Source organism: Chlorocebus sabaeus, chromosome 6 (genome assembly GCF_047675955.1).
Source record: "Chlorocebus sabaeus isolate Y175 chromosome 6, mChlSab1.0.hap1, whole genome shotgun sequence".
Lineage (NCBI taxonomy): Eukaryota > Metazoa > Chordata > Mammalia > Primates > Cercopithecidae > Chlorocebus > Chlorocebus sabaeus.
This window is the reverse complement of record NC_132909.1, coordinates 41,690,132-41,711,842: the sequence shown is the minus strand read 5'-3', so window position 1 is coordinate 41,711,842 and position 21,711 is coordinate 41,690,132. Positions and strand designations below refer to the sequence as shown.

General features: G+C 38.0%; 1 protein-coding gene across 1 annotated transcript in view; it reads left to right on the top strand.

The window, feature by feature from the left end:
- LOC103234264 (uncharacterized) overlaps positions 1–21,711 on the top strand; it is a 322,907-nt gene that overhangs the window by 9,190 nt on the left and 292,006 nt on the right. The window contains exons 2-4 of the mRNA XM_073016737.1: positions 8,352–8,478; positions 9,319–9,414; positions 18,070–19,738. Of these exons, the coding sequence (XP_072872838.1) occupies positions 8,352–8,478; positions 9,319–9,414; positions 18,070–19,738 (1,892 nt within the window). The remainder of the gene's footprint in view (positions 1–8,351; positions 8,479–9,318; positions 9,415–18,069; positions 19,739–21,711) is intronic.

Sequence of the window (21,711 nt, the reverse complement as noted above, 5' to 3'; positions counted from 1 at the left end):
GCTTTTCACAATGGTGGAACTAATTTACACTCTCACCAGCCGTGCATAAGCATTCCCTTTTCTCCACAACCTTGCCAGCATCTGTCATTTTTTTCTTTTTTTTTTTTTCTTTTTTTTTTTTTTTTTTTGAGACGAATCTTGCTCTGTCGCCAGGCTGGAGTGCAGTGGCAGAATCTTGACTCACCGCAACCTCTGCCTCCCGGGTTCAAATGATCCTCCTGCCTCAGCCTCCCTAGTAGCTGGGATCACAGGTGCGCACCACCACGCTCGTCTAATTTTTGTATTTTTAGTAGAAACATGGTTTCTCCATGTTGGCCAGACTGGTCTCAAACTCCTGACCTGAAGGGATCCTACCTGCCTCAGCCTCCCAAAGTGCTGGGATTACAAGTGTGAGCCACTGCGCCTGGCCTTTTTTTTTTTTTTTTTTTTTAACTTTTTAAATAGCTATTCTGACTAGTGTGAGATGGTATCTCGTGATTTTTCTTTGCATTTCTCTACTTATTAGTGATAAGAAAGATACACTCATCAAATGCTCGTTAGCCACATGTATATCTTTTTTTTTTTTTTTTTTTTTGAGATGGAGTCTTGTTCTGTGCCCAGGCTGGGGTGCAGTAGCCAGATCTCAGCTCACTGCAAGCTCCGCCTCCCGGGTTCACGCCATTCTCCTGCCTCAGCCTCCCGAGTAGCTGGGACTACAGGCGCCCGCCACCTCGTCTGGCTAGTTTTTTGTATTTTTTAGTAGAGATGGGGTTTCACCGTGTTAGCCAGGATGGTCTCGATCTCCTGACCTCGTGATCCACCCATCTCGGCCTCCCAAAGTGCTGGGATTACAGGCTTGAGCCACCGCGCCCGGCCAGCCATATGTATGTCTTTAGACAAGCATCTGTTCATGTTTTTTGCCTACTTTTTAATAAGGTTGCTTGTTTTTTCTTGTAAATTTGTTTAAGTTCCTTTTGGATTCTGGATATTAGACCTTTGTCAGAAGCATAGTTTGCAAATACTTTCTTTTTTATTTTGAGACGGAGTCTTGCTCTGTTGCCCAGGATGGAGTGCAGTGGGGCGATCTCGGCTCACTGCAAGCTCCGCCTCCGGGGTTCATGCCATTCTCCTGCCTCAACCTCTTGAGTAGCTGGGACTACAGGCACCCGCCACCGCACCTGGCTAATTTTTTGTATTTTTAGTAGAGACGGGGTGTCACCGTGGTCTCAATCTCCTGACCTTGTGATCCGCCCGCCTCAGCCTCCCAAAGTGCTGGGATTACAGGCGTGAGCCACCGCGCCCGGCCAGTATTTTCTTTTATTCTGTAGATTGTCTGTTTACTCTGACTGTTTTTTTTTTTTTGTTTTTTATTTGTTTGTTTTGCTGTGAAAAAGCTCTTTAGTTTAATTAGGTCCCATTCATCAATTTTTGCTTTTGTTGCAATTGCTTTTGGTACCTTCATCGTAAAACTTTGCCAGTTCCTATGTCTAGAATGGTATTTCTTAGGTCAACATACAGTATTTTTTATTTAAGTCTTCAATTCATCTTGAGTATATTTTTGTGTATGGTATAAAAAGGGGTGCAGTTTCAGTTTTCTACATAGTGTTAGCTAGTTATTCTAGCACCATTTATTAAACAAAATCCTTCTTACGTTCCTCTTGTCAGCTTTGTCGAATATCAGATCGTCGTAGATGTGCAAGCTTTATTTCTGGGCTCTCTATTCTGTTGCATTGGTCTATCAGTCTGCTTTTTACCAGTACCATGCTACTTTGGTTTCTGTCGCCCTGAAATATAGTTTGAAGTTGGGTAATGTGATGCAATGCCTCCACCTTTGTTCTTTTTTTGTTTGTCTGTTTGTTTGTTTTTTGATTTAGATAGAATCTCGCTTTATTCCCCAGGCTGGAGTGCAGTGGCGCAGTCTCGGCTCACTGCATCCTCTGCCTCCCAGGTTCAAGCAATTCTCCTGCCTCAGCCCCACAAGTAGCTGGGACTACAGGCATGTGCCACTCTACCCTGCTATTATTATTATTATTGTTGTTGTTGTTATATTTTTAGTAGAGACGGGGTTTCACCGTGTTAGCCAGGATGGCTTCAATCTCCTGACCTCGTGATCTGCCCGACTCGGCCTCCCAAAGTGCTGGGATTACAGGTGTGAGCTACCGTGCCCAGCCGCTTTGTTCTTTTTCCTTAGGATTGCATTGGCTATTTGGACTTTTTTTGTTGTTCCATATTAATTCAAAAATGGTTTTTAGTTGTGTTAAGAATGTTTTTGGTAGTTTCATAGAAATAGCATTATTTCTATATATTTCTTTGAGCAGTATGGTTATTTTAATGATACTGATTTTTTTCTGTCCACGAGCATAAAATAGTTTTTGATTTGTGTCAGTTCTGACTTCTTTAAGAAGTGTTTTGTAGTTCTTGTCATAGAGACTTTTCACCACCCTGGTTAGCTGTATTTCTAGATATTCTGTTCTTTTTGTGGCAGTTGTGAATGGAATTGTTTTTTGATTTGGATTTTGGCTTGGATATTGTTGATGTGCAGAGATGCTACTGATTTTTGTACATATATTTTGTATCCTGAAACTTTGCTGAAGTTGTTTTTCAGTCTAAAGAGCTTTTGCACCAAGACTGTAGGGTTTTCTAGATATAGAATGATGTCATCTGCAAACAAGGTTAGTCTGATTTCCTCGCTTCCTATTTGGATACCTTTTATTTATTTCTCTTGCCTGATTGCTTCTGGCCAGGACTTCCGATTCTATGTTGAATAAAAGTAGTGAGAGAAGTCATCGTTTTCTTTTGCCAGTATTTAAAGAAGAAATGCTTCCAGCTTGCGTCTGTTCAGCATGTTGGCTGTGGATTTGTCACAGATATCTTACTATTTTGAAGTATGTACCTTCAATGCCTAGTTTGTTGAGGGTTCTAAACATGAAGAGTGTTAATTTTATTGAAAACTTTATCTACATCTATTGAGATAATCTTGTGGTTTTTGTCTTTAGTTGTGTTTATGTGATGAATCACATTTATTGACTTGCGTATGTTCAACCAACCTTGCATCCCAGGGATAAAGCCTACTTGATCATAGCAGATTCGCTTATTGATGTGCTGCTAGATTCAATATTACAGTATTTCATTGAGGATTTTTGCATCAGTGTTCATGAAGAATTTTTGCCTGAGTTTTCTTTTTTTTGTTTTATCTTTGCCAGGTTTTGGTATCAGAATGTTGCTGTTATATAATGAGTGGGGGAAGAGTTTCTTCTCAATTTTTTGTAATAGTTTTAGAAAGTATAATGCCAGCTAATTTTAGAAAATATAATGACAGCTTTTCTTTGTACATCTAGTAGAATTCAGCTGTGAATCTGTGTGGTCCTGGGGTTTTTTTTTTTTTTGAGTGGTAGGCTATTTACTAATTCAATTTTGGGGCTTGTTATTTTTCTGTTCTGGGCTCCAATTTCTTCTTGTTTAGTATTGGGAGAATGTATTTGCCCAGAAATTTATCCATTTCTTTTAGATTTTTTTAGTTTGTGTGCATAGAGATGTTCATAGTAGACTTCAGTAGTTATTTGTATTTTTTGTGGAGTCAGTAGTAATGACCCTTTTGTCATTTCTTTTTTTTTTTTTTTGAGACGAAGTCTTGCTCTGTCTCTCAGGCTGGAGTGCAGTGGCTCGATCTCGGCTCACTGCAAGCTCCGCCTCCTGGGTTCACACCATTCTCCTGCCTCAGCCTCCCGAGTAGCTGGGACTACAGGTGCCCACTACCATGCCCAGCAAATTTTTAAAAAATATTTTTAGTAGAGAAGGGGTTTCACCGTGTTAGCCAGGATGGTCTCTATCTCCTGACCTTGTGATCCGCCCACCTCAGCCTCCCAAAGTGCTGGGATTACAGGCGTTGTCATTTATTATTGTGTTTATTTGAATCTTCTCTTCTTAATTCACTAATCTTGCCTAGTGGTTTATCTTATTGATTTATTTAAAATATTTAACTCCTGGATTTCTTGGTCTTTTGTATGACTTTTTATGTCTAAATCTCCTTCAGTTCTGATCTGATTTTGGTTATTTCTTGTCTCCTGCTAGCTTAGGGGCTTGTTTGCTCTTGCTTCTCTTATACTTTTATTTATGATGTTAGGTTGTTAAATTGAGATCTTTCTAACTTTTGTTGTGAGCATTTAGTCCTATGAATTCCCTTTTTAACCTCAGCTGTGTTGGAGAGATTCTGGTGTGTTTATCACTGTTCTCATTTGTTTTAAAGAACTTCTTGATTTGTGCCTTAATTTCAGTATTTACCAAAAGTCATTCAGATGAAGGTTGTTTAATTTTCATGTAATTGCATGTTTTCAAATGTTTTTCTTTGTATTAAATTATAGCTTTTTTGTTTTTTCTTTTTTTGAAATGGAGTCTTACTCTGTCACCCAGGCTGGAGTGCATGGCACCATCTCAGCTCACGGCAACTTCCACCTCCTGGGTTCAAGCGATTCTCCTGCCTCAGCCTCCTGAGTAGCTGGGACTACAGGCACGTGCCACCGTGCTTGGCTAATTTTATGTGTGTGTGTGTGTATTTTTAGTAGAGACAGAGTTTCACTGTGTTAACCAGGATGGTCTTGATCTCCTGATATCATGATCTGCCCACCTCAGCCTCCCAGAGTGCTGGGATTACAGGCATGAGCCATCATGCCCAGCCCTGAATTATATCTTTATCAAATTGTGGCCTAAGTGAGCATTTGGTGTGATTTTGGGATTATTGAACTTGCTGAGGATTATTGTGTTTCTGATTGTGTGGTGAATTTTAGAGTATGTGACACATGGTGATGAGAAAGATATATATACTATGTTGGTTTCAGATGGGGAGTTTCATATATGTTTATTAGAATGATTTGGTCAAGTGCTGAGTTTAGGTTCAGATATCTTTGTTAATTTTCTGCCTCAATTGAGGTGGGAAATTAAATGAAATTAAATTAAAAAGAAAAACAAACTTTCCTGTATTAGGCTGACTTATCCCAGAGGCAGTAACAGGCACAGCTCACACCCAGGAAAAGTCTTGGTAACACTATCTAAGAAGCCAGGACTCAAAAGAATGTGCTCTGGAGATTCTCCCAGCATTCCCTCAACATAGGGAGAAGAGAAACAAATTTTCCTTTCTCTTATGGTTCTGTTTTTCATTTAAGCAGCACAGTGAAGGTCATGAGATGCCTGAGCAGGCCTGTATTGCAGCCACCTAGGCGCCATGGTGAAGGTTATGAGATAATCCCTTGCAAGACACTGGAGCAAGCCTAGATAACAGCCATCTGGGCCGCACAGCAAGAGTCATATATAAGCCTGAGTTGTGAACCTGTCATAGTATGATTAACTGCTTTTTTTCTGTTTCTGTATCCTTGCTTTCATACCACTATGCTTTGTGCCACTGTAGGCTTGTTTCATGTTAGCCCACCCCCTTCAGAAGTGCATATAAAAGTTAAATTTGTCTTTGTCCTAGGCCTAGTCTCTGGATGTTAATCCACTGGGTCTGAGTGCACTCAATAAAATCCTCCTTTTCCACCTATCAGTCTCTCCAGTCTCCTAATTCACGCAACACAATGATCTAAGTGTCTGCGGAGTGTTGTAGTCTCCTACCATTGTGTCAGAATCGACATCTCTTTATAGGTCTTCTAAGAACTTGCTGTATTCATGTGCACCCATGAATTTTTTTTTTTTTTTAAGACAGTTTCATTTTGTTGCCCAGGCTGGAGTGCAGTGGCATGGTCTTGGCTCACTGCAACCTCCTGGGTTCAAGCAAATCTCATGCCTCAGCCTCCTGAGTAACTGGGATTACAGGCATCTGCCACCGTGCTTGGCTGGTTTTTGTTTATATTTTAGTAGAAATGGAGTTTCACCATCTTGGCCAGGCTGGTCTCAAACTCCTGAGCTCAGACAAATCCACTGCCTCAGCCTCCCAAAGTGCTAGGATTACAGGAGTGAGCCACTGTGCCCGGCCAACATCCATGCTTTGCCAAGTGGTTATCAACTGAGGTTTCTAATTAGGACCCCATGGCCAATTTGCAAAGATCTGTTTACTTGTGCCCTTTCAAGCAGTAGTTAACACAGTGAAACCCTGTCTACTACTATTACTTTCAAGTAGAAGCATCCATGTTGTTTTCATTTAGCGCCTCATGTGATTCTAAGATGAGGCCAGAATCAAGTGTGAAAGCTTCAAAACACATCCATGAGAGTTAAGTTTCACCTTTGCACTAAAGGGTGGTTACAGGGCCTATTCTGTTTGGGTTTGGTAGGGGCAGGGCAGTGCAGTCCATATTACCAATATTGCAGCAGAAACTACTGTTGTCTGTGGCAGGGGAGGGCACCTGAGGACGGAAAGAAGAAATGTATCTCCATGGAGCTGTACATTGTTTCTAAATCTCCTCTGTTATAAAGAACAGAAATGAGTGGACTTTTTTTTGCAAGTCTTGGTTCTTCTGCCTGTGGGTGTGGTGGTAGCCAGGTAAACAGGTGCTGCTGACATTTTAAAAGGCATATTCTCAAGATGTAGGTGTAATTTATTTGGAGAATCTCATCTGAGTGGGAATTTCAGAGAAATTGGGGAAAGAAGAATAAATGGCGATTTTTCAGCTAATGATGTCCCAGATCAAGAGTTGTGTCCACTCTGCCTCCTGGACTGTCATGCGTTTAGTACTTGCAAGCCTTTACTTCTCTACTTGTATTTTTCCTCCCTAATGAGTTTACTTTAAAAAATTTTTATGGTAGTCAAGGGTCTCTGAAAAATATTTCCTTCCTACGTACCAGATCTTTCTGTACATTCTCTATATCATAGCTTTTTATATGCCATGCAGAGTTCTCACCAAGATTATAAATTAATCTGCAATATTAAAAATGTTCCCTTGTGCCTGTGAAACATGAGGTGTGGATACTCAAGGTTTCAATTGGGGAAAGGTGGGTTCCTCAGCAGAGATGGAGAACATGTAATGTTGAGGTTCCATCTGTGTTCTCCATTGGCTTTACGCAGAACAGGATTTTGAAAATGCTTATTTAAACAGGATGGCATTTATTACCCAGAAAATTCCAAATATATATAGACATATATATATTAGGAGGTACTTGTTCTCTAGAGTGCTAAACAAAGACAACTTTAAATCACTATTAAAATTACAGAACACTTGGCTGGGCATGGTGGCTCACACCTGTAATCTTAACACTTTGGGAGGCCGAGGTGGTTGGATAACTTGAGATCAGGAGTTCGAAACCAGTCTGACCAACATGGTGAAACCCCATCTCTACTAAAAATACAAAAATTAGCCAGGCGTGGTGGCAGGCGCCTGTAATCCTAGCTACTTTGGAGGCTGAGGCAGGAGAATCACTTGAACCCAGGAGGTGGAGGTTGCAGTGAGCCAAGATCGTGCCAGCCTGAGGAACAGAGCGAGACTCCGTATCAAAGGAGAAAAGAAATTACAGAACCCATGAGTTATCAGTATCTTAAACTTTGAATAAAACGGATGTTTCTTTATGGTTAAATTCAGACTATAATTTGTTTTTAGGTAGCAATATCACATCAGTGAGGCTGTGTCTTTCTGTGTGTACCAGTGCATCATAAAAATTTGTCCCAGTGCAGTTGATGTTAATGATTCACTTGGTTAAAGAACTCTGTGACAGACTGTTTTACTATGGAGTTGATTATTTTTTCTTTATGATTAACTGTCTTTATGCAGCGGATGCCATCACATTTAATTTGGCAGCTGCCCTTCTTCCTTAGGTTTTCTTTGCATATATCTGTCTTTGGAAAATGAAAGCTCTCATCTTTGTTTACAATGCAAAAAAACTGGGAAAAACAGCTTCCTTCATTTACTGGATGTTTGACAAAATATTCTTTTTGGACCAAAAACATTGGCATTACTGGTGAGCTTGTTAGAAATTCAGCAACTCAGACTTTATTCCAGATTTTCTGAAACAATAATCTGTATTAACAAAATCTTCAGTTCATTGAATACATTAAAATGTGAGAGATAAATTCTAACTCAACATGTCTTTTTGATCTGAAAAATATACACAACTCATTCTGTAAGATGTAAACATAGCACTCAAAAATGTATATGTTTGTGTTCATGCCCTTAATTTTTATACTCTATCATTTAGAAAAATGTCATGTGTACACTGATGTTGTGGATCTTATGACACTATTTTCTCAAAGTTAGAGAATATATGAGAGAATATTTCTGTTTGTAAATTAATTTATTGAATAATTTCAGTCAGTCGTGTAAGTGAGAAGCAGCTCTCTTTTCTCTCTCATTTCACCTTGAATTAAATAAAAAAGTCTACCCATGGGCACTTGGTAAATATGTTTCTCTCTCTCTCTTTCTCTCTCCCTGTGTGTGTGTGTGTGTGTGTTTCAGGGACCATTGACATTTACAGATGTGGCCATAGAATTCTCTCTAGAGGAGTGGCAGTGCCTGGACACAGCACAACAGAACTTATATAGAAATGTGATGTTAGAGAACTACAGAAACCTGGTCTTCCTGGGTGAGAATAACTTCAATACACCATTCCTAATATACCCTTAATGTTTCATTTCTCCTCTTTGTAGAGTGTTTTTTGGTAATTTATGCTTTGCATAAATGAGTTTCAGATTCCTGTTTTTAAGAAAAGTTTGGGGATTTGTTTTTGTAGAAAAGAATTTCTTCAAGATGTTTTATCTTCACCTGAACTTTCCGTATTCCTGAGCTGATTTGTATTATGTACTCTTGATTAGTGATAATTTCAGGAATTTAGTGGCCTAAAATATCGTTGCCTACACCTTAAAATCTAATTGTCACAGTCGATTTTTTATTAAGTAGTACTGGTCAATGAAATTAAGAACCTACAAATTTAAAATATTTTCTAGGCCGGGCGCGGTGGCTCAAGCCTGTAATCCCAGCACTTTGGGAGGCCGAGATGGGCGGATCACGAGGTCAGGAGATCGAGACCATCCTGGCTAACCCGGTGAAACCCCGTCTCTACTAAAAAAAATACAAAAAACTAGCTGGGCGAGGTGGCAGGCGCCTGTAGTCCCAGCTACTCGGGAGGCTGAGGCAGGAGAATGGCGTAAACCCGGGAGGTGGAGCTTGCAGTGAGCTGAGATCCGGCCACTGCACCCCAGCCTGGGTGACAGAGTGAGACTCTGCCTCAAAAAATAAATAAATAAATAAATAAATAAATAAATAAATAAATATTTTCTAAAGATTTAGAAATTTCTCTTATAAATTGGTATTTGAGAATTAATTTACTAGAATATTGTACTACATCCTCTTTACTGAGCACATTACTAAATTGGTAATTACAGAATATAAGCAAGATTCATCTTCTTTATTTTTAATAAAACAGGTATTACTGTCTCTAAGCCAGACCTAATCACCTGTCTAGAGAAAGAAAAAGAACCCTGGAATATGAAGCGACATGAAATGGTGGATGAACCCCCAGGTAGGTGAGAGTGAATACAACAGACAACACAGATGAGAGGTCCCAAGGCCAAAAAGAAAGCTAGTCCTTACAATGTGATTTGGGAAGCTATGTTTCAAAGAAAATATTTTCTGAAAAACTGTGTTCTAAAAAGCTTTCAGCCTGGCACAGTGGCTCACACCTGTAATCCCAGCACTTTGGGAGGCCGAGGCGGGCGGATCACGAGGTCAGAAGATCGAGACCATCCTGGCTAACACAGTGAAATCCCGTCTCTACTAAAAATACAAAAAGATTAGCTGGGCGAGGTGGCGGGCACCTGTAGTCCCAGCTACTCGGGAGGCTGAGGCAGGAGAATGGCGTGAACCCGGGAGGTGGAGCTTGCAGTGAGCCGAGATCGCACCACTGCACTCCAGCCTGGGCGACAGAGCGAGACTCCGTCTCAAAAAAAAAAAAAAATGTTAGCGTGCTGTCACATGCCTGCAATCCCAAGCTTCTCAGGAGGTTGAGGCAGGAGAATCACTCGAACCTGGGAGGCGGAGTTTGAAGTGAGCTGAGATGGCATCATTGCACTCCAGCCTGGGCAACAAGAGCGAAACTCCATCTCAAAAACAACAACAACAACAACAACAAAAAACACCTGTCTTAGTGACTGCCCTACAGCGCAAAGTCCTGAAGAATATTTACTTTGTCAAAAAATAAAATGGGAATTAGCGTCTACCAAAGCCCCTTGTAACAAGCCAACTAAAGGTGGACCCTAGTGCAGACCCCGCAGCCTTGTGACCAGGCTACACCCTCTGTCTACTACAAACCCATAGGGCATCCCAGCACCCTGGGGACCCAACGAAAGAGGCTTACCTCGTGAGGCCAGTTTATAAAAATTGAAGAGGTGTTTGCTTCTTCAAATTCACAGACACCAATGCAAAACTGTATTGTACCCATTGTTAATGCCTCTATTTTAATAATAGCACTGGAAGTATGTGCCATAAATATTAGTCAGAAAAACAGAAAATAGCCTGGGCATGGTGGCTCACACCTATAATCCCAGCAGTTTGGGAGGCCAAGGCAGCTGGATCACCTGAGGTCAGGAGTTCCAGACCAGCCTGGCCAACTTGGCAAAACCCTGTTGCTAGTAAAAAATATAAAAATTAGCTAAGTGTGGTGGCAGGTGCCTGTAATCCTAGCTACTTGGGAGACTGAGGCAGGGAGAATTGCTTGAACCCAGGAGGCAGAGGTTGCAATGAGCCAAGCTTGTGCCAGTGCACTGCAGCCTGGGTGATGGAGTGAGACTCTGTGTCTCAAAACAAACAAACAAACAAAAAGCGTTGAAATTGAAGACAAGTAAAAAGTTGCTGTTTGTAGATTGTATAATCTTATATTTAAAAAACCATAAACAATACATTAAAACCTGTCTAAACTAATAAATGCCGTCAGTATATTAGCAACATATAAAATTAACATACAAGTGTAAATTATGGTTCCATACACTTAAACTATGTGATAGAGGAAGAAAACAATCTTATTTACAATAGCATTAGAATAATAAATTTATGAAAACAAATTTAACCAAGGAGGTAAAAAGTATTTACGATTAAAGATATATCAATGAAAGAAATTAGAAAAGACATAAATTTAAATTTTTTTTTTTTTTTTTTTTTTTTTTTTTTTTTTTGGAGACGGAGTCTTGCTCTGTTGCCCGGGCTGGAGTGCAGTGGCCGGATCTCAGCTCACTGCAAGCTCCGCCTCCCGGGTTTACGCCATTCTCCTGCCTCAGCCTCCCGAGTAGCGGGGACTACAGGCGCCCGCCACCTCGCCCGGCTAGTTTTTTGTGTTTTTAGTAGAGACGGGGTTTCACTGTGTTAGCCAGGATGGTCTCGATCTCCTGACCTCGTGATCCACCCGTCTCGGCCTCCCAAAGTGCTGGGATTACAGGCTTGCGCCTTATGTCTATGGATTGAAACAATAAATATTTTTAAAGTGCCATATTATTCAAAGTGATCTATAGATTCAATGAATTCCCAATGAAAATTTCAGTGGTTTTTTTTTTTCCCCACAGAAATGCAATTTTAAACTTTACATGAAACTACAATAAACTTTGAATAGCCAAAGCAATCTTGAGGAAAAAGAACAAAGCAAAAGAATGTCATACTTTATAATGTCAAACTATATTTCAAGACTATAGTAATACAAACATAATGGACTGTGCAGAAAAATTAACAAAAAAACACCACTGGAACAGAAACCACTACTCTCAAACATTTTAGACATAATATGAAAAGACAACCTAAAAAGTAGTTTAACAAAGAGTTTTTCAAAATTAGGCAGATACTTGTGTGTCCCCCAAAGCAATGAAAAAGTGGTCAGATTATGCAGTATATTATATGCCATTAAGAGGGCTTTGGCTCTCACTGTAAGTTTGAACAAAGATCACTGAAGGGAAAGTAGAATCCTTAAAAAATTTAAAAGCATAAGAGCGAAGATGCCTTTATGTGAGAGGAATTTTTTTTTTTTTTTTTTTTTGAGACAGGGTCTCACTTTGTCACCCAGGCTGGAGTGCAGTGGTATCTTGGTTCACTGCAACCTCGGCCTCCCGAGTTCAAGAGATTCTCCTCCCTCAGCCTCCCAAGTAGCTGGGACTACAGGCATAAGCCACCACACCTGGCTAATTTTTGTATTTTTAGTAGAGACAGGGTTTCACCATGTTGGCCAGGCCGGTCTTGAACTCCTGACAGGTGATCTGCCTGTGTCGGCATCTCAAAGTGCTAGGATTATAGGCATGATCCACTTTGCGCAGTCCGATTTTTTTTTTTTTTTTTTCATTTTTAAGTATTTGAGAAACATAACATTTTAAAGTAATGGCTGCATTCTTGTTTCCCGCAGTCAACATGGTTTCATTTTCATTGCATCATTAACAGATTTGGTGTTTTTAAAAAAGTTTACAGTTGCCATTCTTAATGGATATGAGGTGATTTTGTTTTTCATTGTGATTTTCATGCATATCTCTACAAATTAGTGATCTTGTGTTCTTTTTAAATGCTTTTTTTCCAGTTGTGTATCTTTTTTGCTGAAAACTTAGTTCAATTATTTTCCCATTTTAAAATCACATTGTTTAACTTTATTGTTTAATTTCAAGAGATGTTTATATGTTCTGAATATTAAATCATATCACATGTGATTTGCATACATTTTCATCCATTTCCTAAGAGACATTGTCACTCTATTGAATGTTTTCTCTGATGTGCAGAAAATTTTTAGTGCAGTTAAATTTTAATTTTCTTTGTTGCTCATGCATTTAATGTGTCTAAGGAAAAGCGGCCAAGTCCAATGTCCTGTGTTTCTTCTATATTTTTTTCTAAGGGATTTGTTAGTTGTGTTTTTTTTTAATGTCCAAGTATTTAAAATGTTTTTTGTATATGATTCAAGGAAAGGATCCAACTTTATTTTACCAGTGTTTCTTTTGTTTTTTTTTGATACGGAGTCTGGCTTTGTTGCCCAGGCTGGAGTGTACTGGTGCAATCTCAGCTCACTGCAACCTCCATCTCCCGGGTTCAAGCAATTCTCCTGCCTCAACCTCCGGAGTAGCTGGGACTACAGGCATGTGACATCACACCTGGCTAATTTTTTTGTATTTTTAGTAGAGATGGGGTTTCGCCATGTTGGCTAGGCTGTATTGATAATCCAGTTTCCAATATTATTTTTTAAAGAGATTTTCTTTTCTCTATTATGTGCTCATGGCAGTTTTGTGGAAGATCATATACAGAAGGGTTTATTTCTGTGCTGTATTCTGTTGTTTCATCTTTCATCTGTCTTGTCAGTACCACATCGTTTTTGTTATTGTAGCTTTTAATATGTTTTGAAATCAAAAAGTATAATGCCTCTTTGTTCTTTTTCATGGGTGTTTGGCTATAGTTTATGACCAAATTTTACAATTTGAAACAATATTTCTGTAAAAAACTGTGCTATTGGGATTGTTTAGGGATTATATTAAATGTGTTTATCACTGTATCTTGTATTGACATATTTGAAAAATTAAATTTTTGACCCCTAAGCAAGAAAATGTTGAAGAGCATGTTTTATTTTCATATATTTTTGGATTTTCCAGTTTTACTTTTGCTTTTAGTTCCTAGTTTTATTTAGTTTTGGCCAGAAAACATAGTGTGTAATTTTGGTCTTTTAAACTTTATTTGTTGTTGTTTCGAGACAGGAGCTTACTCTGTCACCCAGGTTGGAGTACAGTGGCATGATTTTGGCTCAATGCAGCCTCAGCCTCCTGGGTTCAAGTGATCCTTCCATCTCAGCCTCCTGAGTAGCTGAGACTACAGACATGCACTACCATGTCTGGCTAGTGCAGTTTTTAATTATTTGTAGAGACAGGATTTCACTATGTTGCCCAGGCCTGGTCTCAAACTTCTGGCTCCAAGTGATTCTTCCACCTTGGTCTCTAATGTGTTGGGATTAAAGGCATGACCCACCGTACCCAGCCAATATTCCTAAATTTAGTAAGACTTGATTCGTGTCCTAACAGAATACACCAGGTGCAAATAAGGATATTTTGCTTTTGAGTGGAGAGAATCTCTTGCTTTCAGCTGGAAAGTTTGTTTGTTTGTTTGTTTTGAGATGGAGTCTCGCTTTGTCACCCAGGCTGGAGTGCAGTAGTGCAATCTCAGCTCACTGCAAGGTCCGCCTCCTGAGTTCATGCCATTCTCCTGTCTCAGTCTCCTGACTAGCTGGGACTACAGGCATCCACCATCATGCGTGGCTAATTTATTCTGTTTTTTTTTTTTTTTTTTTTTAAGTAGAGACGGGGTTTCACTGTGTTAGCCAGGATGGTCTCGATCTCTTGACCTCGTGATTTGCCCGCCTCGGCCTCCCGAAGTGCTGGGATTAAAGGAGTGAGCCACTGCACCTGGCCTCAGCTGGAAAGTTTTGTACAAGTCTGTTAAGCCTAGTTGTTCTATAATAATGGTTTGAATGTTTATGTTCTCCAAACATGTGGCTGGCTCATTTCATTTTACATAATGTCATTGAGCTTTATCTTTATGGTTGTTAGAGTATTTCCTGCTTTCTCAAATGTGGGTGATATTTTATTATTTTTATATTTCAAATTATATCTACTGAATAAGTTGCCGACAGAAATTTGCATTGGTTCAACCCATGGGCTTTAGTAACAATGTTACAATAATAATGGGTATGAAAATGACCCTTCATATGACCATATATGTGAACGTTTATATATGTGCTGCATTCTATTTGATTAGTCTACTTTTTCACCTTGATACTCATGCCAATTTGTTTTAATTCTGTAGCTTTGTAATGTGTTTTGAAATCAAGAACTGTAATTCCTCCAACATTGTTCCTTTTTAAAAGATTGTTGGGTACTTTGTTGTCTGCCTCTTGATATTTCTTATACTTTGGTGGTTGCTGTTTCTATTTCTTCAAGAGTGCAATGAGAAATTTGGAAAACATTGCATTAAATCTGTAAATTTACATTGAGTAGTATGAATATCTTCACAATATTAGTTATTTAAACCTTTGAACTAAGCATGCTCAAGAGCTCAAGAGTGTGTTGCTTAATTTCTTTTTTTTTTTTTTTCCCTGAGATAGAGTCTCACTCTGTCACCCAGGCTGGAGTGCAGTGGTGTGATCTTGGCTTACTGTAACCTAATTCCTATATATTTGTGAATTTTTTAGTTTTTCCTCTTGTTGTATACTCTCATTCCGTTTTGGTCATAGAAAGTAATCCATAAGATTTCAGTTCTAAAAAATGTGTTAAGACTTCTTTTTTGGCCTAACAGGTGATCTAGCAAGAAAAATATTATGTGAGCAATTGAGAAGGGTGTGTATCCTGATGTTGTTTAGCAGTGGTCTCTATACCTCTGTTAGGAATAATAGTTTTATATTACCTTCAAGTCCTCTGTTCCCTTACTAATGTTCTATCTTGTCTTATTATTACAGGAGGTAGAGTATTGAAATATCCTGCTTTCTATGTGTTTCTTCAATTCTGTCAGTATTTGCTGTACATATTGGGAACCCTCAAGCGAGATACACACATGCACCCAGACATACACACGTACAAATTTGTCATAGGTTCCCAGTGAATGAATCTAGTATTGTTTAGTGTTGTTCTTTGTCTCTTTGGAGTTTTGATTTCAAGTACATTTTATAAAATATGACAGTTTTTGAAATAAACTTTAAGTATATTTTACATGTAAAATATCACAGTAGCTTGTGTGATATTATTTTGACTTCTCTCATTTGGCTAATATTTACATGAAATTTCTATTTCCATCTTGCCACTTTTAGTCTTTTTTTATCATTGGATCTTCTGTGACTCTTGTAGAAAGGCAAGATGGATCTTGATTTTTAAAATTTTTCTTATAAATCTATTGAAAATACGTCTCTTGATTGGAAAGTTAAATCTATATATATTTAAATAATTTTCTGAAAGAAAAACACCGTTATTGTTTTATTTGATTTTTGTATCTTTGTCCATCATTTTTTCTGTTTTGCTTTGTGTCTTTTTTAATTTTTGTATTGATATGTTTTCACTTCTTTCTCTTTGTGTGTGTGTGTCTGTCTCTACAGATGTGTTCTTTGTGGTACCTTTGGTATTACCTAAAGCCTCTCAACAATAAAACTATATTTTAATTTGGTAAAACATTTTTCATGTTACTGATTATCTTTTTATGTTGTATATTCATTAACAGAGTTCTATAATAATTTCTATGTTTTTATCTCTCAACTTTTAGATAATAATTTAAAATGTTTTGTGCACCATTATGATAATTCTAAGGAATAAAAATATTCTAAGGAATAATTCTAAGGTAAAAAATAGAATAAAGAATTTTAAGGAATTTTATTTTTGTGTATGTGCATATCATTCCCACAAAGTTACGTATTTTTATATGATTATGTGTTGTTTTCTTGTATCATGTTATTTTCAACAGCAGGAACTCCTTTCAATATCTTTGATGTATAGGCTCTATATAGAGTATATACCGTGCCAGTATCCTTTCTCAGGATTTGATTATTTTGGAATGTGTTTTACTTTTTATTTGGTAGGGCAGTTTTGCTGACTGTATTATATTCACTTGACAGCTGTTTTTTTCCCCAGGACTTTGAGAATATCACACAATTTACTTCTGACCTGCGATATTCTTGCTGACAAATTCACTAATTTTTTATATGAGACTATGCTTACAAATGACACATCACTTTTGTCTTGCAGCTTCTAAGGTTCTCTTGTCTGTGACTTTTACAGTTATGTTTATATACGTTTTGTTGTAAATATCTTCTGTGTGTATCCTAGTTTGTTGAGCTTCATTTTTATTTTTTTGATAATATTTCAGTTATTTTTTATCTCCACAATTTTTGTTCTGTGATAATTTTAATATTTTTGTTATCTTCATTTTTCTGATTTTCAGTAGATTATATTCCTATTTTACTCATTTAGTGTTATTCAATTTATCTTAAATTTTAAATATTAATCTCTACATCTCATTTTTTAATGATTTTGCTTTCTAAAAATTTTATACATTTTTTGATGGGGCCATGGTGCCTTAATATTTTGTATACATTGTAATCTTTGATTGAGATTTGGACATTTAAAAAAAAGCTGTCTCTCACAATCTTGATAATGCAGCTTTGTCCTGGCATAGTCTGAAATCAGTTGTCTTGGTTAGAGATTCTTGCAGTCTCTCAAATATGTTGTTAGGGTGTGTCTTGTCTGAAACTTTGTTTTTATTTTTTAAAGAAGTGTATTCATGTTTCATCCTAATAGTCAGTAATCACTTGCTACACCTGTTCCCTGTCTGTGGTACTGCAGTTGCTCCACTCTGTAACATTTTTTACCTTTGGTCTCAGCAGACTCAAACTGTCATTGCGGAGTATACCACCATTTCTTTTCTTTCTTTCTTTTTATTTTTTTTTTGAGACAGAGTCTTGCTCTGTTGCCCAGGCTGGAGTGCAGTGGTGCGGTCTCAACTCACTGCAACCTCTGCTTTCTGGGTTCAGGTGATTCTCCTGCCTCAGCCTCCTGAGTGGCTGGGATTATAGGTGCCTGCCATCATGCCCAGCTAATTTTTTGTGTTTTTAGTAGAAACAATGTTTCACCATGTTGGCCAGGCTGGTTTTGAACTTCTGACCTTATGATCTGCCTGCCTTGGCCTCCCAAAGTGCTGGGATTACAGGCGTGAGCCACCACGCCTGACCAAAGTATACCACCATTTCTTTCAGCATTTTATGTCGTGGGAAACTAAATTCAGCATCTGATAATATCCTAGAAGCCAGAAATAAAGATGTATGTGCCAATATATTTCTTGTCATTTAAAAGCAAAACCAGGAGTTGGCAATTTACTTCCAAAGGCACTGTGTTTTATTGGGGAACAGGAAGAGCTGTGTTGGGTATATGTAACAGAAATTTGTTTCATTCTATGTGACTCTCTGCATTGTACTCACCTGGGGCATTGCACGCATATAACTTATTGATAAGTTATCCACAAATATATTTTGGTTAGCGTGTCTTTGTTACATTTATATTTTTATGAAGAAATTAGAGTCTGGTATTTTGCTATGCCGTATTGCTTATGTAGTTTGTATAATTTTAGAGGTTATGTGTGTGAAGTATATATATCTGAGTCTAGTAAGTGAAGTAATTTGTTGTTTTAATTTTTTTTTTAGTTATATGTTCTCATTTTGCTGAAGACTTTTGTCCAGAGCAAGACATAAAAGATTCTTTCAAAAAAGTGACACTGAGGAGATATGATAAATGTGGACCTGAGAACTTACAATTAAGAAAAGGCTATAAAACTGTAGGTGATTGTAAACTATACAAAGGAGATTATAATGGACTTAACCAATGTTTGACACCTACCCAGAGCAAAATGTATCACTGTGATATATATGTAAAAGTATTTTATGCATTTTCAAATTCAGATAGATATAAGACAAGACTTACTGGAAAGAAACCTTTCCAATGTAAAAAATGCGACAAATCATTTTGCATGCTTTCACAACTAACTCAACATAAGATAATTCACATTAGAGAGAATACGTACAGATGTAAAGAATCTGGCAATGCCTTTAATCAGTCCTCAACCCTTACTAACCATAAGAGAATTTATGTTGGTGAGAAACACTACAAATGTGAAGAATGTGGCAAAGCATTTAACCACTACTCAACCCTTACTAACCATAAGAGAGTTCATACTGGAGAGAAACCGTACAAATGTAAAGAATGTGGCAAAGCCTTTAGCAGGTACTCAACCCTTACTACCCATAAGAGAATTCATTCCGGAGAGAAGCCCTACAAATGTGATGAATGTGGCAAAACCTTTAGCATATCCTCAACCTTTACTAAACATAAGATAATTCATACTGAAGAGAAACCCTACACATGTAAAGAATGTGGCAAAGCCTTTAACCGGTCCTCAACCCTTACTAGCCATAAGAGAATACATACTGGTGAGAAACCCTACAAATGTGAAGAATGTGGCAAAGCCTTTAACTGGTCTTCAACTCTTACTAAACATAAGGCAATTCATACTGGAGAGAAGCCCTACAAATGTGAAGAATGTGGCAAAGCTTTTAATCAGTCCTCAAGACTTACTCGACATAAACAAATTCATACTGGAGAGAAACCCTACAAATTTGAAGAATGTGGCAGAGTTTTTACCTGTTCCTCAACACTTACTCAAGACAAGAAAATTCATACTGGAGAGAAACCCTACAACTGTGAAGAATGTGGCAAAGTTTTTACCTGTTCCTCTACACTTACTAGACATAAGAGAATTCATACTGAAGAGAGACCCTATAAGTGTAATGAATGTGGCAAAGCTTTTAACCGGTCCTCACACCTTACTAGCCATAGGAGAATTCATACTGGAGAGAAACCCTATAAATGTGAAGAATGTGGCAAAGCCTTTAAGCAGTCCTCAAACCTTAACAGTCATAAAAAAATTCATACTGGAGAGAAACCCTACAAATGTGAAGAATGTGGCAAAGCTTTTATCCTGTCCTCAAGACTTAATCAACATAAGAAAATTCATACCGGAGAGAAACCCTACAAATGTGAAGAATGTGGCAAAGCTTTTAACCGGTCCTCAAGACTTACTCAACATAAGAAAATTCATACAGGAGAGAAACCCTACAAATGTCAACAATGTGACAAAGCTTTCACCCACTCCTCAAACCTTAGCAGTCATAAGAAAATTCATACTGGAGAGAAACCCTACAAATGCGAAGAATGTGGCAAATCTTTTAATCGATCCTCAAGACTTACTCAACATAAGAAAATTCATACTAGAGAGAAGCCTTACAAATGTGAAGAATGTGCCAAAGCTTTTACCCGGTCTTCAAGACTTACCCAACATAAGAAAATTCATAGGTTGGGCGCGGTGGCTCACGCCTGTAATCCCAGCACTTTGGGAGGCCGAGGTGGGCGGATCACGAGATCAGGAGATCGGGACCATCCTGGCTAACACGGTGAAACCCCGTCTCTACTAAAGATACAAAAAAAAAATTAGCCAAGCGTTGTAGCATGCACCTGTTGTCCCAGCTACTCGCGAGGCTGAAGCAGGAGAATGTCCTGAACCCGGGAGGCGGAGCTTGCAGTGAGCTGAGATCGTGCCACCGCACTCCAGCCTGGGCGACGGAGCCAGACTGTCTCAAAAAAAAAAAAAAAAAAAAAAAAAGAAAATTCATAGGCCAGGCATGGTGGCTCACACCTGTAATACGAGCACTTTGGGAGGCCAAGGCGGGTGGATCACGAGGTCAGGAGTTCAAGACCAGCCTGATCAACATGGTGAAACCACATCTCTACTAAAAATATAAAAATTAGCTGGATGTGGTGGCACACGCCTCTAGTCCCAGCTACTCAGGAGGCTGTGGCAGGAGAATTGCTTGAACTGGGGAGCCAGAGGTTGCAGTGAGCTGAGATCACGCCACTGCACTCCAGCCTGGGTGACAAAGCAAGACTCTGTCTAAAAAAATTAAAAATAAATAAATAAAGGAAAATTCATAGTAGAAGAGAAACCTTACAAATGTGAAGAATGTGGCAAAACTCTTAACCAATGCTCACACCTTATTGCATAGAAAAGCATTTATACCTGAAAAAAGGTATACAAATTTTAAAAATGTGGAAAAGCCCATTAATATCTGCTCACATCTTAACAGAGAGTTGATACTTAGAGCATTGTAAGTGCAATTACTGTCAAATAATCTTGTAGAAAATATAAGCCTTTAAAGTGAAGGAGACTGTATTCTGAGGAAAAACACTACAAATGTAAAGCAGGTTATAGTGCATTTACTTGTATCACAGATATTATTGTACACATTTTATACTAGAGGAAAACCCTGAAGCAGTTGCCCCAACTTTCTTCAACATCAAAAATTTCTATTGAAAAAAAATCCAGCAAATGTAATAAATTTGAAAAAACTTTTTTCCCAAAAACTGTACCTTAGAAAACACTGAAGTTTATATTAAGATATATTTTTGCATATGCCATATGTATAAAAAATATTTAATTCAAAATTGAGTCTATATAAATATCAGAATTTACAGTAGAAATAACTAAGACACAAACATTTCAAACATTAAAGTGCTGAGTATGGAAAATAATCCAAAACTAAAGTTGTTAAATTATTTGTATATAACTGTTAAGAGAGTAGAAGATATTTTGCTATCATATTCAAATTGTACTTTTATTTTATTTTATTTTTGAGACAGAGTCTCACTTTGTTGCCCAGGTTGGAGTGTGGTGGCACGATTTTAGCTTGCTGCCAACTTCGACTTTTGGGTTCAAGCAGTTCTCCTGCCACAGCCTCCTGAGTAGCTGGGAATACAGGCATACACCAGCATGTCTGGTTAATTCTTTTATTTTTTATTTTTGTATTTTTAGTAGAGATGGGATTTCACCATTTTGTCCAGAGTGGTCTCAAACTCCTCACCTCAAGTGATCTGCCCACCTCAGCCTCCCAAAGCATGAGCCACTGCACCCAGCCCAAAGTATACTTTAAAAAGTATACATATAAAAAATTTTTGAAAAGCAAATTACGATGTAATTCAAGTATCAGATTCATGCTGTTTCATTGTTCCTATTCACATGTGAAAGCATGTGATCAATTATTGCTGCATCACATATAAAAGACTCATTAGATGGAAATTATAGCCTCTTCTATAAAAAAGTAAGGACGTTAAAATATAAGATGCTTGATGAAAATCTAAGTGAAGAGGCTCTTTGTGGTTAACTTACTGAGTGATGTATGAGGTCGATGTTCAGAGTAATATGCTTCTGTATTATAATGATAGAAAATATTTTTTAG